Source organism: Pseudoliparis swirei, chromosome 6 (genome assembly GCF_029220125.1).
Source record: "Pseudoliparis swirei isolate HS2019 ecotype Mariana Trench chromosome 6, NWPU_hadal_v1, whole genome shotgun sequence".
NCBI classification, from domain to species: Eukaryota; Metazoa; Chordata; class Actinopteri; order Perciformes; family Liparidae; genus Pseudoliparis; species Pseudoliparis swirei.
The window spans coordinates 18,043,198-18,059,226 of NC_079393.1; the positions used below are offsets into that span (position 1 = coordinate 18,043,198).

The following is a 16,029-nucleotide window of genomic DNA, read 5'->3' on the forward strand; positions in this document are numbered from 1 at the left end:
CTTCTGCCAGGGAAGATCAATGTGTTTGAGTTCAAATTAGGGGCTAGTGCTAAACGGAGGATGCCAGGCATTGATGTTCTGCAGGCTCGTCAGTCAGGCCCGTCCTGGGAGAGAACGGCCAGTGGCCCGCTTCGGCCGATCAATGGCTCAATCCATCCAAACACTCTCCCACACGGCGTGCTCTCTTTGTCATCAATTTGTTTTTCTTCTCTTATCAGTACTTTGTGCTCAGGATTTTACCATTTATTTAACCGTACTTCAGAGCCCATGAAGATAATCATTACAGAACAAAAAATAAATAATGAATCGGTCTCTATAACAAAGCAGCTGTTTGACCTATGCACAATGGGTAATGGTTTAATGCAGCGATTCCCAAACTGTGGGCCGCGAAGGTACTGCAGGTGGGCCGCGAGAGGTCATTTACAATAAATAAATAAAATGTTTTCAATTTTGAAAAGTTTGAAATTAATATAAAAATATTTATGATTTAAATTACGTGTTATTCTTTTATCTGACCGCCAAACAAAACAATGTCAAATGGGGCGCCCTCTTATAGTATTAGTTTATGTTTTGATCAGAGTTGTGATCAGCGCCGCCGCTCCCATAACGTGCACTACGCGCTGCGCGTAGGGCACCAAGTCCTGAGGGGGCTCCACAAAATCGGCAACAAAAAAAATCCTCATAGTTATAATAATTATAATGCCGATATTATTTCAGTCTAGAAATATTAGGCGCCTTTTAGGCATGTACAGGACTGTCTCAGAAAATTAGAATATTGTGATAAAGTTCTTTATTTTCTGTAATGCAATTAAAAAAACAAAAATGTCATGCATTCTGGATTCATTACAAATCAACTGAAATATTGCAAGCCTTTTATTCTTTTAATATTGCTGATTATGGCTTACAGCTTAAGAAAACTCTAAAATCCTATCTCATAAAATTTTAATATTTCCTCAGACCAAGTAAAAAAAAAAGCTTTATAACAGCTGAGTGTTTGTCAAGGCTCAGGAAACCCTTGCAGGTGTTTCGAGTTAATTAGACAATTCAAGTGATTTGTTTAATACCCTACTAGTATACTTTTTCATGATATTCTAATATTTAGAGATAGGATATTTGAGTTTTCTTAAGCTCTAAGCCATAATCAGCAATATTAAAAGAATAAAAGGCTTGCAATATTTCAGTTGATTTGTAATGAATCCAGAATGCATGACATTTTTGTTTTTTTAATTGCATTACAGAAAATAAAGAACTTCATCACAATATTCTAATTTTCTGAGACAGTCCTGTATATCACAAAACAGGCAGAACAAGAGATATATTTAATCGCTCATTTCAAATTGGGCCGCGGCATTCTTGAGTTTGGGAACCGCTGGTTTAATGGTTTGCTGTTTTAATTTTAAAACATGCACTTGTGTCTGATATTTAATTGTCATTAAAATCATTAGGACAACTTAGCCTCCGTTCCTTTGTACATCGGGGCCAAGCTTAATTAGGTCAGAAAACATAATGTAGTGCATTAAGAATTGCTGCATCATTCATCACAGAGACTAATCCATTGTTTTTCTTTCCACCACTTCCCCCCCACCCTCCACCTTTCTTTAGCTAAGGTCAAGTCAACGTGTGCCCCCACATTCTTCGCCTGCGCTAATGGCGTCCATTGCATCATCGGACGCTTCCACTGTAACGGCTTCAGCGACTGTCCTGACGGAAGTGACGAGGAAAACTGCAGTGAGTCTCGCACAACAACTCATTCCATTGTTATCCAATTGTCTAATCATGGCGTGAGTCATAATCTGCTCCATCGGTTCATTCTGTATAAACGACATTTATTTAAAGACCGTGCTTACAAAACTCAACTGACATCCCAGCCTCCATCTTTGGTCGAGGATTTATTTTTAAAAAGCGAATATCTTTTAGTTTCTCCAGAGGGACAGCACACACATGATAGTGGAGGCAGATGTGGTCAGGAATTGTCACACTAATTTATTTTTTAAACCGTGTTACTTTTGTATGGCCTTAGTTGTTGTAATACCAGAACAGTATTGCTATACTTATTAAAACATATGTCCTTCCCTTCAGAAGAATGTCATTCTATAAAGGTACCTTGTTGCTGTCCCCTCCACTCAACATCAAATCCTGCGTTTAGAACGGATAATAATCGAGGTGACGAGTTATGAGTGGGAAATGTAGCAGATTCTTCTTTTACATTAACAAGGAAGTCTGAGTCATTTTTTGCTTGCATCACTTAAAACTCCTGAGTCTGCACCCTTGGGCCTAGCTTTGCCTCCTATGCAGGTTATTACACATATTGAATTGAAATGATGGACAATGGGAACACCGGGGTGCAGGCGTATTGTTTTGTCCTCACATGACCCCATCCCTGCTTTCTCATTGGGAAAGTGCATCACGCCGATCACTCCCCTTTGTCAGAGCAGTGTTCCTTCGCCTGCAGGGCACCGCGCTCACAAATCTAATCTGGTCATTTAAATGGAGCTTTTGCTCCACGCTCCCAGCACAGAGTGCGTCAGCACTACGTTATCGTCTGGCTCGTCTCACAAGATACATTTGCCTCATTTCGCAGAAGCTAAAGCCCAGAACATAAAAGGAAGTGAGAGTGCTGGGCAGGATTTTTAAAAATCTTTCAGTTAGATTTTTATCGCCCTCACCAGATCGAATAATTTACTACTCTAACTTAGTGTTTTTAATGTTTTACTTCTGCTCCAAAATTCCACATGACAATGTAATACCCATGATCTTCTCTTACATTTCATCAAATCATCAAATCAGCTCTTACTGTAACCCTGTTTGAACTCACACTTGACCCTTGACCTCTGCCCTGTCCCAACCACAGCAGGCAACCCGTTGGTGTGCTCGGAGGCTCGCTTCAAGTGTCGAAATGGCCACTGTGTAGACCGCAGCTTCCTGTGTAACGGCCAGGACAACTGCCATGACAACAGCGACGAAGAGCTCTGCCTAACGACAGCAGGTCAGTCATTGGAAATGATCATGTGTGCTGGAAAGAAAGAGGGAATGGAAACATCTAGTGAAGGGCAGACTGAGGAGGAGGAGGAGGGATTAGGGACAAAGAACAGGGAGTTGTCGCAGAGCAGAGATGTTCCTCACACCCTTATTTCAAACTGTCGTTATTGAGGCATTTATTGGTTACCTGACAACTTCACAGACAGAAGCCAGCGAGAGGCAAAACTACAACACTCCTGTCTGCACGTTGAGTTGCTGCAGCAGAACATTGTGAAATGATGAAGCAAATTAAATCATTAACCTACAACCAGAACATGTAAAGTAGGATTGTAATTAGCAGGTTATTCGTCTTAGATGTTAAAGTTCAGCAGGACTAAAGTATAAAATGCCAAGCGTCATGCGAAAATAGCAATATAAATTATGTATGTAGTAATAAGTAGCAGATTAGATATAATAATATGAAACAGTTATACCTCACATCTACATGATATGTAAAACATATATGACACTATCTATCACTTCATAGAGTTTAAAGGCATGTGGTTTAACAATAAATTGAATTTAGATTCATAATTTGTGATAGGATTCAGATTTTAATTTGAGTTTGTTTACTTCGAATTTCATGAGTGACACATGCAAACAATCACCAGTTACGGTAACATGTACTGTTATTACACAAGAATTGTGATGTAAATGATCATATTTTATGGGGGATTTTAAAGTATAGTGTAAAAAACACAGACTAGAAGTCCAGATTCAATGTGTCAGAAGTAGCTGCAGAGACACCAATTATTGAGGAGCTCTGCAAAAGAATTCAGAATAAGTGAACGCTTGTGGATCCAATATGTACAGCTTGTTTATTAAACTGGATAAAATGATGATAGGGGATTTGGAAGAGTGTGTCACTCAATATCATCGGATGTTCCTGAAAACATCACTTAGCTCATGATTCAAGCCTCGGACGGATCTGACGATGTGTGCTGCTATGAACATTCCTCTCTCGGACGTTTTGACACACATTGAACACACCATTGCATCATTATTGTAACGTCGTGAAATGAAATGGTATAGATGGCATTGTGCTGACTCTGCATTGTAACACAAACAAACAGTGTTGTCCTCCCTGACAGTGAGTCTGACTGCTGGTCCAGTGTCTCTTATTCACTGGCAAGATCCACTTCCATTACATCTGGCCCGGCCTTGTGGCGCTCTCACTTCCTGCCGCCACGATGGCACACCAGTCAGCTCCGCTGTGCTTCCACTGGCAGCAATCCTGACGTGGACCCCGCTGTCAGCATTTTTGTCTTGTGCATCCCGATCCTTCTGTGTAGGTCTTGCTGTCACACTGATTTGCTCTCTCAGAAATAACAAAACAGGATAAGTGTGGGGTCCAAAAAAAACTGTCAGTGTCTGTAAGCCCACGAGGCAGTAATGTTATTACCAACGCTGCGATAGGCCAAGTCAGCAGAAATGGGAACTCAAGAGGCAAAACGTGTCGAATAAACAGGAAAGGAGCGTGGCAGTCCCACATTAAACTTCAGAATATGAACACAGTAAATCCTGCCGAGACCATTTATTCCTCTGAAATGAAATAAAACAGTTTATCACTTTCCTAAGGCTGTGAGAAATAGCTCTGATCTGACACTATTGACAAACTACAGATCGGTTAATGGTCCCAGCAGATCATTATTTTACTCATTATAATTTAGCCCGCTAATGTATGATTACCCCACAAATCTAAATGTGATAAGCTAACCCTAATGAATCTTCTGTTTTTATTACCCGATAAGTGAAGCTGAGGACATTTGTTTTTTTAATTCATTGTTTTCCTTGCGTTAGTAGAGAATGAAAGAAGGAGTGCCTCCATCAGCACTAGGTCATCCTTCTCAGGCTCAATGCTGAGCCACAGCATGCTGAATAGAGCTGTATAGTGATACAGAAATATGGATTCGGATCTGAGTCCACTGAACTCCATTTCCTCGTTGACAAGTGACCAATTTCAACTCCAGTGCTCGCAGCATGTATCTGTGTGTGAGTTGTTATGGCATCTGAGGCTCGGGGGCTTGTGTTGGATGCTGTATGAACAGCTCGCTGTTTGCAGAAAGCCTAATATGGGATTCATTTGAGGAATGTTTGCTTCTGTTATACACAATAAAATATCACGGTAAACAAAATTAGCAATAATGATCTGGCAGAGAACATTTTGAATCAGTTACACTCAGATACATCATATCATGAAGGGTTGGTGCTCAGTGAGGATAGAAAGAGTGATTTATGATTTTTTTCATGTTGCCAGACAGCAGAACAATTATTATACTCACTTTCGACAGAAATAAAGTGTTGTGCAATTATTTAAGAAAAAGGCCTGCTATGGCCGGCTGAGAGGTTCCTCAGACCGCCTCTGTTTCTAAAATGTTGTAAGCGGTCCAATAATAGAAGACTAAACATATTTCAGTATCTTTCAGCTATCCAGCAAAGTAATGTTTATGTTCTCAAGGGCTTCCATAGAAATGAACCAGCGAATGACCCAAATGTTCTCCCGCTTGTTTGCAACTAGTGTAGCGCTGCATAAAGTACGACGAGTGTTGAGCAGTTCAGTGCTCGGTGTTGTCGTGAGGAACAGCAGCGTTCTCTCCTTTGTTCTTTGTTCCTTTTATTTTGTAACATCAGCTTCCGCACTTTGGAGGGAGGGAAGGCATCACTGGGGTTTGACTCTCTGCCGTTCTTTTCCTTATGAGCTCTCTCTCACGCACAGACACACACACACACATATACACACTCTATGACCTATTCTTCTGCTCTGACTTTGCCTCTCTTCATAATAAGCAAGCAGAGACCTGCAGGTGACAGATACGCGTACAATATCCGTTCCAAGACACCTCAGCACAGCATCTCCTTCCTCACTTTCTCCCCAGCCCTGTCCCTCCTCCTCTGTTCAACTCCTCTTCCTCATCCTTATTCCTTACCCATAAATACTTGCTTCAGTGTCTCCACATTTGGCTCCTTGATTTGAATAGTCTAGTGAGAGATCAGCCTGTCAGCGGACAGATCATCTAACACGTAGCATTAAGACCGACAGAAGCAGCACCCTGCTCTTAGCTTCTTTATGCCTGCAGTGCTTTTATTCCGCATCAGAGTGATTTCAAACAATTAGGCACAGTTAGACACAAGCGGCAGCACAGAGCTGCTTTTATCGTTGATCGTTTTATTTGATGGGTAATTGATTTTTTAGTAGAGAGGAAGCAAAGTGGCAAACAGTGCAATTTAACAATACACAATCTTCTCCGAATGCATCGGTGCAATCATCGCACAGTGAGACAGAAGAGTTGGCATGAGAGCCTGTAACCGATAACGGAGAGAAAGAAATGGATGGCACACCACATCAACATAAGACAGTGAACCAGAAAAGGAGTCGCGGGGAGCAATAAATAGCAATGGGCAGCAAGATGGAGGCCAAGAGAGTCAGGTGATTTGGTAGAGAAGGGCAGGATTTTAATAGAACTGAGCGAGGGATAGCGATTAGCCGAGAAGGATGAGAGCATCCGTCTCTAGACGAGCCCGAGGCCGAATAATGTAACTCTGGAGATAGAAATGACAGGAAAGTTTTGCAGAGCTGAGCTCCTCATTGCTCTCGCTGGTCTGCCGTGCTCCTCACAGCAGGGGATGGAGAGCAGTGACGGAGCACAGTGCGATGCGAGAGGGATTGTTCTGCATATTTAATTCCCAAAAATCAACTGCGACCTCCAGAAGAAACTTCCTGAAGGTCACGGGGCTCACGAGGTCTAAAGACTCAGTATGAATGTGACGAGCACAGAAGTTGAAGCTTCTGTCAAAGAGTCTGAGCATCCCGCTCGAGTCATTCAAGAAAATTAATTGATTTAAAATGCAGACATCAGCGTCTCTCATAACGCATTAATTAACACATGTAGACAGAAGAGTGGTGTGTGGTGACTGTGGGAGTGTGTGATTCACTTTGAATCTCTTCTATCTCAAAGAAGCTTCACCTGGGCCTCTTCCTGAACTGAAGTCGCTTTGAGAGGGGGACCAGAGTGAGGGGAAGTGGAGGCGGCGTGAAGGTAGGAACAGAGGCCTCAAGGATGGGTTGAGGCCTTCAAAAGTGTGAAATGTGAAAGATAAGGTCTGCTTTGTGGAGTCATAAGCATCATCTGTGTTTGTTTTGGTTTGGTTGTTTGTGCATCGGTTCATTTAGGAGACAACACACAAAGGTCTAAATGATGTTGTGTTCTAAGTTTCACAATGTGCTGTAGCTCTTCCACATCACATGGGGAAGACTTGTTTTTTCACAGATATTTACTTTAACAAATCCTCGGGAAGACTGCACGGCTCACAAGTACTTTGAAACCATCAAACCATCTAAATTACAATACATTATAAACAAAATGATGTACGGTCTGTCTGAAAGGTATCTTGCGTCACTCTTACGACAACAGAAGCACTCCCAGGGTTCGGCATTTGTTGACACATTGCTTCAGTGTGCACTGGGTCGTGTGCCGATTTCGGAAGTGTAACTGCCACCGCACATTATGTTCACATCAGAGTAATCATTGGCCTCGAGGTCCTCAGAGAACTGTCAGTCAGAGGGAGATGTTGGGCAACGAGCTGACAATTAACATGAGTCTGCGACATGAGTAAACTGTCACAAGATTGTCAGACAACATCACCCGTGACTCTGATTGGTTTGATGAAAAAGTACGTCGCGTACTCTACAACGTCTAAGAGCTGCAGAATGAAGTGTCAGCAAAACATGTTGGGTAACGTGACCTGTCCGGTTCTGTTGTACATCCTGATGAGCCTGTCAGCGAGAGGGACTTGTGTCACAGTGATTAATCAAGGGAATTTGGCTTCTTGTAACAATTTCTGCCCAACTAAAACATTAATATGACCATAAGCTGTATTCTGTCCACTATCGCCACACAGCCGCAACAAATGCCTTTAACCTTCTGCTTTATGAATGGAGCGCCGCTCCCCGAGAAGTAAAATCCTTCCTTTTAAACTCCAGGGATGCTCCCTTCCCACAGAGAGTAATCTGCAGCCTTCTTTGTGTTGTATCCTCCTCAAGCCGGGTAAGAAATACTCCGTAGATCCACTAGCGCTGCATCTGTGGTTTTGACATGAGCACTGTGTTCAGCAGCCTCACTTCACAGCCCTGCTATTTACAGGGCAAACACACACCAGCAATGCAGACAGCGTGCAGTGACGGCGTCCTGACACCCAGCAGTAACTCCTGCCTCTCCATTAGCGTCACCAGGAACCTTGACAACAGTATATAGTGTCAGTCTGATGTAGAACAAATAAAGGACGTCATAGTGATGAAACGCCTCACTCTTGGTATCCTTTTAGCTTGCTAATAGTTTCTCACTCGGCCGCGTCCTCCCGGGATGATTGCTGCCAGACTTTGTGCCCGTACAATCCAGGTGCTATAAATTAAAATGACAAGTTAATCGATTTAAATGTTTTGTGGTCGGGACGTGTGTGACGCTGAGATGGCGGTCTGTTCGTGGCCTTCGTCAGGAGCCCTCGGAATGCTGGCAGAGAGAGAAATCTGTGGGAGGGAGCGTGAAATGGCGCGGGGGAATATAGTGGCAGTCGACGGAGGTGTGGGAGTGGAACGTAATGGTGCCAGTTCATCAGAGCCAACGCACACTTGTCAGGCACACTTAGGGGGAGGTTGCACATGTCGCCGCCCATGGATTTGAACTCTGGGACACTTTCAGGTTTTTGCTTTTGTGAGCCCGAAGCATGTTCACAGAGCAGCGCTGAGGCGGCTGCTGGTGCCCCGGAGAGGACGGCCACGCCGTCGGCGAGGCGCCGTTAGCTGCTGCTGACAACATGAAACTGATGGGGTGCTGCTTCCTACTCCTGTACATTTAAATTGTAGATTTAATTGTTTTCCATTATTGGGAGAGTGCATTTTAAGAGTGGACTTCTGGCAGTAGCAATTAGGATAATATACTATATATATATAATTTTTTATTTTTCTTTATCTGACAATAAATCCTCACATATTTCATTTCTAGTCATCTGTTACCTCCCTCCCCCCCACTCTCTCTCCCTCCCACTCTCTCTCCCTCCAACTCTCTCCCTCCCTCCCACTCACCAAGGCTAAGTGTCATTTCTTTCAGAGCTGCTATTGTTTAAGGGGCCTTGTTGCCATTAGCATGGGGAGGCGTGGGGGGGGGGGGGGGTAACCAGTCTGCGTGAATCATCCCCGTCCTTGAATCAGGACCAGGCAGCCATTTCTGTTCAGGCTCCTATCTTTATTCAGTCACCATGGTGATGGTGGTCAAGTGACGACCTGCACCCGCAGACTTTAGCTCTACTGTTGCTATTGGGGAGAGTTGGACTTCCTTTTTTTTTGCTGGTGTGTTTTTATGTATGTTTTATGCGTGGGTGCACAGGAATTGTTTTCCATCACTTCTTGTTGACCACACTTCCACTTTAATAACTTTCTTGAAAGATGAATCCAAGGAAAGAACAGGTGCTCTATCATCAAATAATAATATAACACAAGTGTCAATCTCTTGTTTGTGTTAGCTTAGTCCGTTATCGCTATGCAGCAGCCAAAAGCATTGAATCATGAGAAATAATCAGTTTGAAACCATGAGATGACCTAAGTAGCATTGTAAAATGTAAAACCCCAAAAGGACATCAATCAGCTCATCAGCTCATGGATTTCTGCTTCTACAAGCTTCACATTTGCATCAAAGCAGTTTATGCCTGGCCTCATTTGTAACATTTCCCTGTTCCATCGGCACTTGGCTTGAGAGACGTGGCCCTCTGGCCCCTCAGTACACACTCACTGGTTGGCTGACAGCAGAAAGGAAATGTGTTTGTGTTTGTGTTTGTGTTGTGTTTGTGTGTGTGTGTGTGTGTGTGTGTGTGTGTGTGTGTGTGTGTGTGTGTGTGTGTGTGTGTGTGTGTGTGTGTGTGTGTGTGTGTGTGTGTGTGTGTGTGTGTGTGTGTGTGTGTGTGTGTGTGTGAATGGGGATGCCTCTGTCTAAGCCTTTTGGTTCTCTGCATCTAAATCCTCCGTCATTAACTGCACCTCCACTCTTTTTACAATACACTCGCTGTTTTATAAAATTGTGCCTGCCTACTCTGAATTGTGCAAACTCCAGTGAGCCTCACAAGGCCGTTATCTTTACAATATCCTCATAAAGAAAGAGCAACATGTGTTGGGGCTGCACCAATCCCGCTGTTGACTGCTCATTACTAGTCACACTGCTAAAGGAGTCAATAGATGTGACGTACTCTGACTACTTCTTTGAAAAAAAAAAGACTAATATAGAAGTCTTCAAAAGGTTCAGTGTGCATTTAAAATAATTAAAAAGGAAAATATAAGGACTTCTTATACAAGTTTTTTCGAAGAAATGTTTTCCAAAGTTTGCACAAGAGAAGTGAAAATGCTGTTATTGCATTTTTAAATTGCATTAAGTTAAAAATGGAGAACATTATCAGCAAAGAGCTGCACTGGATATGAATTCATTTTCCTTGTATGACTGTCATGAATTTTGGAGAAATGTTGCATTACTTTCAAGAGACGGTTATGTATGTGCCCAGAGTTCAATTTAATTCTCCCCCCACAATTATTCTGACTATATTATCTTTTTCTTCGGGCATGTCTAATGCAGCCATGCAGAGTCACTTAAAAGCTGCATGGCTGCACTATAAATTGCAGAAAGACTGGTGTAAATATAAATATAAAATGTGAGTAATCTACACTGGGATCAGGTGCATCTTATCAAAACAAGTGGTTCCATAAATTCCTCTCTCTTAGGTTCCCACTTAATGGCTGATACGTTGCAAGGGGTTTGAATGACTGAAGACTTCTTCCCGTCTCATTGCTTGATTACCGCTTTTTCTTTCCATGCATGATTTCGTCATGGTAACCTGACAGTAACTAATTCAGTATTACATATTACAAAGAGGCAGCTTGATCCCCACAAGCATCTACAAAAGTGGCAATACATCAAAATGGTGCGCAGCTATTACGAGTAAACCGCGGGACACCCGTGAGTGATGCATTAGGTGCCAGCCAGCTCTCGCTATGATGGACCGGGTTATTTTCTGCAAATGCTTTTTCTGACAATACCGTGTTCATTCACCAGTGATATGTACGGCTGAGCCCAAGGTGCTGCTCGACAGAGAAAGAGCCGTGCCAATTATAGATGGTGTGATGGACTGCAGATATTCGTTTAGGTGGTGATAGAGGGGGGGGGGGGTCTGTGTGTGTACGTGTCTGTGTTTATGTGTGTGTATGTGTGTGTTTTTGTGTGTCTGTGTGTGTATATGTGTTTTGGAGGTGTACATGTATCCATCAGGGAAATGCAAAAAGAAGGAGGCTTTAGTGGAAAGGAGGAAAAAGAAGAGTGCCCTGGAGAGAGAAAAGAGGGATTGCATCTCAGAGACTGTGAGAGGTAGAACTGTTGGAGGATGGTGAGAGGGGGAAGGGGTTCAATAAGGGATGAAAAAAAAGAGTCAAATGTGAATGTAAAGACGATGAAGCGGAAGTAGAATGGAAAGCACACGGGAGAGAGTGATAGAAAGCAAGAGAGGAACTGATGGAGATGAGGGATTAGGGAGAGTGGCAAAGCCATTGAGGAAAACATAACAAAAAAATCCAATCTGGATTCATTGTGTAACAAGACAGGGAATCAAGGGGGAGCACGAAGAAGTGGAAGGAAACGGGGAGATAGACGCGGTAGCTGGGGATGATGTCATGGATGCCGGTAGAGGGAGAAAACCCCCTAAAGACAGGGCCTGAGGTGAGCAGGACATATGGTATCTGCAGAGTGATCACGCAGAAACCTTTGAAACAGGAAGTGCAGTGAAACAGTGGAGCTGCATGTGGAACAGGAAACAATACACCGAGTGATCTGGACGAGCTGATTGAAGTGGAGCCACGGTGGTGAGGTGGGAATGAAACAAAGCAGAGCAGATGAAAGAAGCCAGCAGGTAGGGATGAAAACGGCAAACAAAATGGAGAGCTGGATTGTGAGCGATGACGAGCGATTGGAGGGAGGTGAGGAAGACGACAGGGAATGAGATTTTGAAGGAGGTTTTCCTTGAAGCTCAGAGACTGAAGAGGGGGCTTGGAAGAGTCCCTGGATGCAACAGTGCTCTCATTACTCACTGGATTCTGCACCATCTTTCTCAATTGCAGCTTTGTCTTTCTTCTTCTCATTGCTCTCTCTCATCCGCCTCTCGGACTCATGGGCCATTCACTCCCATCTACTTCTCTCGGTGTTGGCATTTGTCTTCCCTCCCCACCCTGTGCTCATCACTTCTCTTCACTAGTTCCCCTCCTCGTGCCCCACTGTCCTGCCTCCTCTCGTCATGAGCGTTCTCCTCTCGCCTCTGCTCTTCTGCGCTTGCTTCCTCGGGCGGCCTGTGGTCGTTATGTTCAGATGGGCAGGGCTTACATGCAACGCTCTGCTCCTGCTCCATAGCTGTTTTGTTTTCCTTTTCAACATCCGCCTCATCTGTTGTTTTCTCCCTGCCTCGCCCATTCTTCCTCTTTATGTTATTCTCATTGTTTGATACTGTCACATGGACACCCACATGCTAGAGGCATGTGAACAACCACGTGAAAGCGAAGCGGTAGGGAGAAGAAAGCGATACGGTGAACACTAAAACGAGATTTGTGTGGTGGATTTCACCTCTGCTCCTTCTCAAGCAGCTTTGTTTGGCGGAGAGTACGAGTGCTCCAGGGCCACCGTGTGCAGATCTGTGGTAAACAAGTGTTGCTGTTGCAGTTTCCAGTTGCAGCAAAGATGCAGAGAGGAAGAAAATATGCTGTGCACAAAATGCATTGCTCTCACAACCCAAGAAAAGGTTTTAATTATTGTCACATTCTAAATAAAAGCTGATTCTTATCTTTTCAATTCTTGATAAAATACAAATATTTTGTTAAATTCTATAAAATTCCGAAACAACATGACCCCTTTAGTGATATCGACAGTGTCGTCCATCAATGTGTGTGTCCTCTTATGAATTAGTAGTTAAGTTTTCACCAGTAAAGTAGATTTGGGAACCATCAGTGACAGATGTTTTGTTTTGGTTGTGGTATTAATGATCCTTCACAGCGCTTCGATTTCATATCTGACGAAATCCATTGCATGCTGCTCCGAGTCTTATATAATCTCAGATCTGTTTTGGATGTTTTTATTTTAACTGACAGTGTAGCAGAACCGTCATCAGCGACATTGGAACCACAGTCATAAAGCACTTATATCATTGGTGGTGATGCTGTAATCGTCCCTCTTTTTTCTAAATGTTTTTTATTTGACTTACTCACATAAAGATAATTGCCCTTTGACATTTCCACTGTTGATGGTTGATGAGTGTATTTAGCAACGTCATGGCTTTCCATAAACGCTTTTAAACAACGTAGCTGTGGTAAGATATTGATGGGGCTGCGTTTCTGTTTTATATGTTGAGTATGAGAGTGTGTGTTATGGCACATCAAGTGTTACTTGCTCTTGTTGACATGATCAGGATTTATAATGTGCATTTGAGCAAATTGATGCGCCAGACTTGGGTCAGTTCTTTGTTTGTCAGTTGACAGAGCAGGAGAGCATTTCAAAAGGGTTTCATACAATATAGGAGAAAATAAATCACAGTTCAAGTAGCTGCCTCTGCAGGAGGAAACTAAATTAGAGAGACTTTTCAGCCCTCTATGAGGAATTCTCACTTAGCTGTCAGCCAGATGCTCAGATTCTGAAACCGGCCTCATTTGTCAACAAGAATCTCAAATGAAAGCGTATGAAAGCTAATAGTTCCCTTTATTTCTGTGTGATTATTAGATTTGGAATAATCTCTATCTTTCAGATGTTTAAATAAGACAGAAAACAACACAGTGTAGCTCCATAGTTCTTTAGAGAGCTTTTTTTCTGCCAAGTGGCAAACGTTTGACTCGTATTGCCTGTAAAGGCACCTCACCGTGGCTATAATGTGCATCTATTTACTCATTTTAATTGTTAAAAAAGTATTCTGAGACTTTGCTTTGAATGTGTTGAGCTATCGGCGATTTCCTTGGAGTCCTTGCACAATAGATGTGGATGTGCCGCCTCAACAGGACAGCTTTTGTGTGCTCTTTTATCATTACTAGCCTAGTTTCTCAAAGCAGCATCCTCCAGCTCCGCCACTGGGAAACATTTGTATTCACAGAAATAGCAAAACTCAGGGCAGACGTGTTCTCTTTTTCTCCTCTTCAAGTTACATCTTCTTTCTAACAACATCTTTTTTGAGAGTAGTATTCATGTTTTAAACTCATATCCCCCCCCCTGTGCAGCCACATTTCGTCCTTGTTATGGTCTCCTGTGTCTCATACATACTGACTTTTAGAATTGTGAGTTGTGATTTTTAAGGTGACAATAAAGTAAACTGCACATGCAGCTCCAGGGCCGTTGTGAACGCCATATATTAAAATAGGAAAAAACACTTTGGCTTTCTCAAGTCTCAAAGTTATTTGAATAGCATTATTCTGTTTGTAAAAACATACCTTACATTACACTGACTTCAAAACATGTCACTCTAAAAACTTGTATTTTTATAGTTTTAGCGTCTAGTATATAATATCTGCTTTTTAATCCTGTAATTGCATCTGCGGAGGTGGTGCCTCAACACAGAAAGCCTCCACAGTGCGCTACATGATCACCGTCCCTCACTCCGTATCAGATGACTCCCTCAGACCTCTGATGATGAAGAGCTGGAAGCGGCGTTATTAATTAGATGGGCATCGAGTTGACACACTTGTACTGTGTGCTACGGCTTGATGTGTGGTCTGCCTCATCTGTGGCTGAGTGGGCTGGAGATTGTGTTTCTGTGTCATAGAATATGTGCACGCCTGCCTGAGCCTGGTGCTGATGGATGGGAACCAAAATAATCGTGCATATTCTCAAAAGCATTCATTACAGAGACAAACGAGCGAGTGCACGGACGAGCATCAATTATGTTGCAAATGATGCGGCGTAATTGTACGTTAACATATACTGTCTGTTATTGATTTGCAGGAACCCATTAAAAGAGGCTCCTGCTGAGAATAAGGCGTGTAAAGGATCCCCAGGCAGAGACACACTGAGTTGGCTGATACAAGCTGGGAAACAAGCATCTGGGAGGGAGACCGAAAAACAAACATTCATTGAGATTTAGTGATCACACGGAGGAAAGAATGCTGTCGGTAAAGATTAACAAAACAACTAATGCGTGGGAATGCAAGGATAGAAATGAGAACATTATATTGAGCAAGTAAGCTGTACACTAAGGTATGGACAAATGATCTTCCTTTCCATTTGTAAAGGTTAAACACACAGCGAGCCGTATTTCTTAATTCCTGCCAATTAGCCAGGGCTCTTGTGCATGTCGAACACACAGGATAGTACGTACATCATGGATTTAATGTGTGGTAACCCATCAGCAATAGGAAGAGTTATATTTTCTTCTGGTTAATGAAGCTTTCGGCGTTGTAAATAGCCGGGGGCAAGAGGGGACAAAGGACTGTTTGATGTCCGTCACATCTCTGCAATTCATGGAACATTAAACTGTTCACTCTTTTTGGTTTTCTAAAAAACATCAGTCAGCTCTTTCCAGCTGGGGACTTCCCTTGATGTGTGGGAGGATCTAATGTACGTGCAGGGAGAGAGAATAAGACACGAGATAATGATTGGCCTGAGATAATAGCGGAGGAGAATGCAAAAGAGCAGACAGAGATGGTGACACACGCAGTGTACCTTCTGGTGGCAGACCAAGATTCCTGCGAGGATTTATTTGCTGTCCCCTCCTCATTTTTGGGAGCACAGTCCCCATGTTTAGACCGCACAGCATGCATGACCTCCGTGTCTTCTCTTATGTAAACGTCTTGTCTCAGAGAACGCTGTGGGATCAGCCTTATCTCTGACCTCCAGGTCCCAGCCCCCCCCATTGGCACTGATCCCCAATCTTTCCACGCTTCCTCAACCCAAACGGTCACAATCGGAGCAAATATGTACGAGCTGCACAGCTGACCACCGTGCTGCACTTCGAATCACC

The 16,029-nt window shown here is 43.1% G+C and overlaps 1 protein-coding gene across 4 annotated transcripts in view; it reads left to right on the forward strand.

Annotated features, from left to right (window-relative positions):
- The window catches only part of ldlrad3 (low density lipoprotein receptor class A domain containing 3), a 70,090-nt gene that overhangs the window by 37,313 nt on the left and 16,748 nt on the right, over positions 1 to 16,029 (forward strand). For all 4 annotated transcript variants that reach the window (XM_056416694.1, XM_056416695.1, XM_056416692.1 and 1 more), the window contains 2 exons: positions 1,603 to 1,728; positions 2,852 to 2,986. In XM_056416694.1, the coding sequence (XP_056272669.1) occupies positions 1,603 to 1,728; positions 2,852 to 2,986 (261 nt within the window). The remainder of the gene's footprint in view (positions 1 to 1,602; positions 1,729 to 2,851; positions 2,987 to 16,029) is intronic.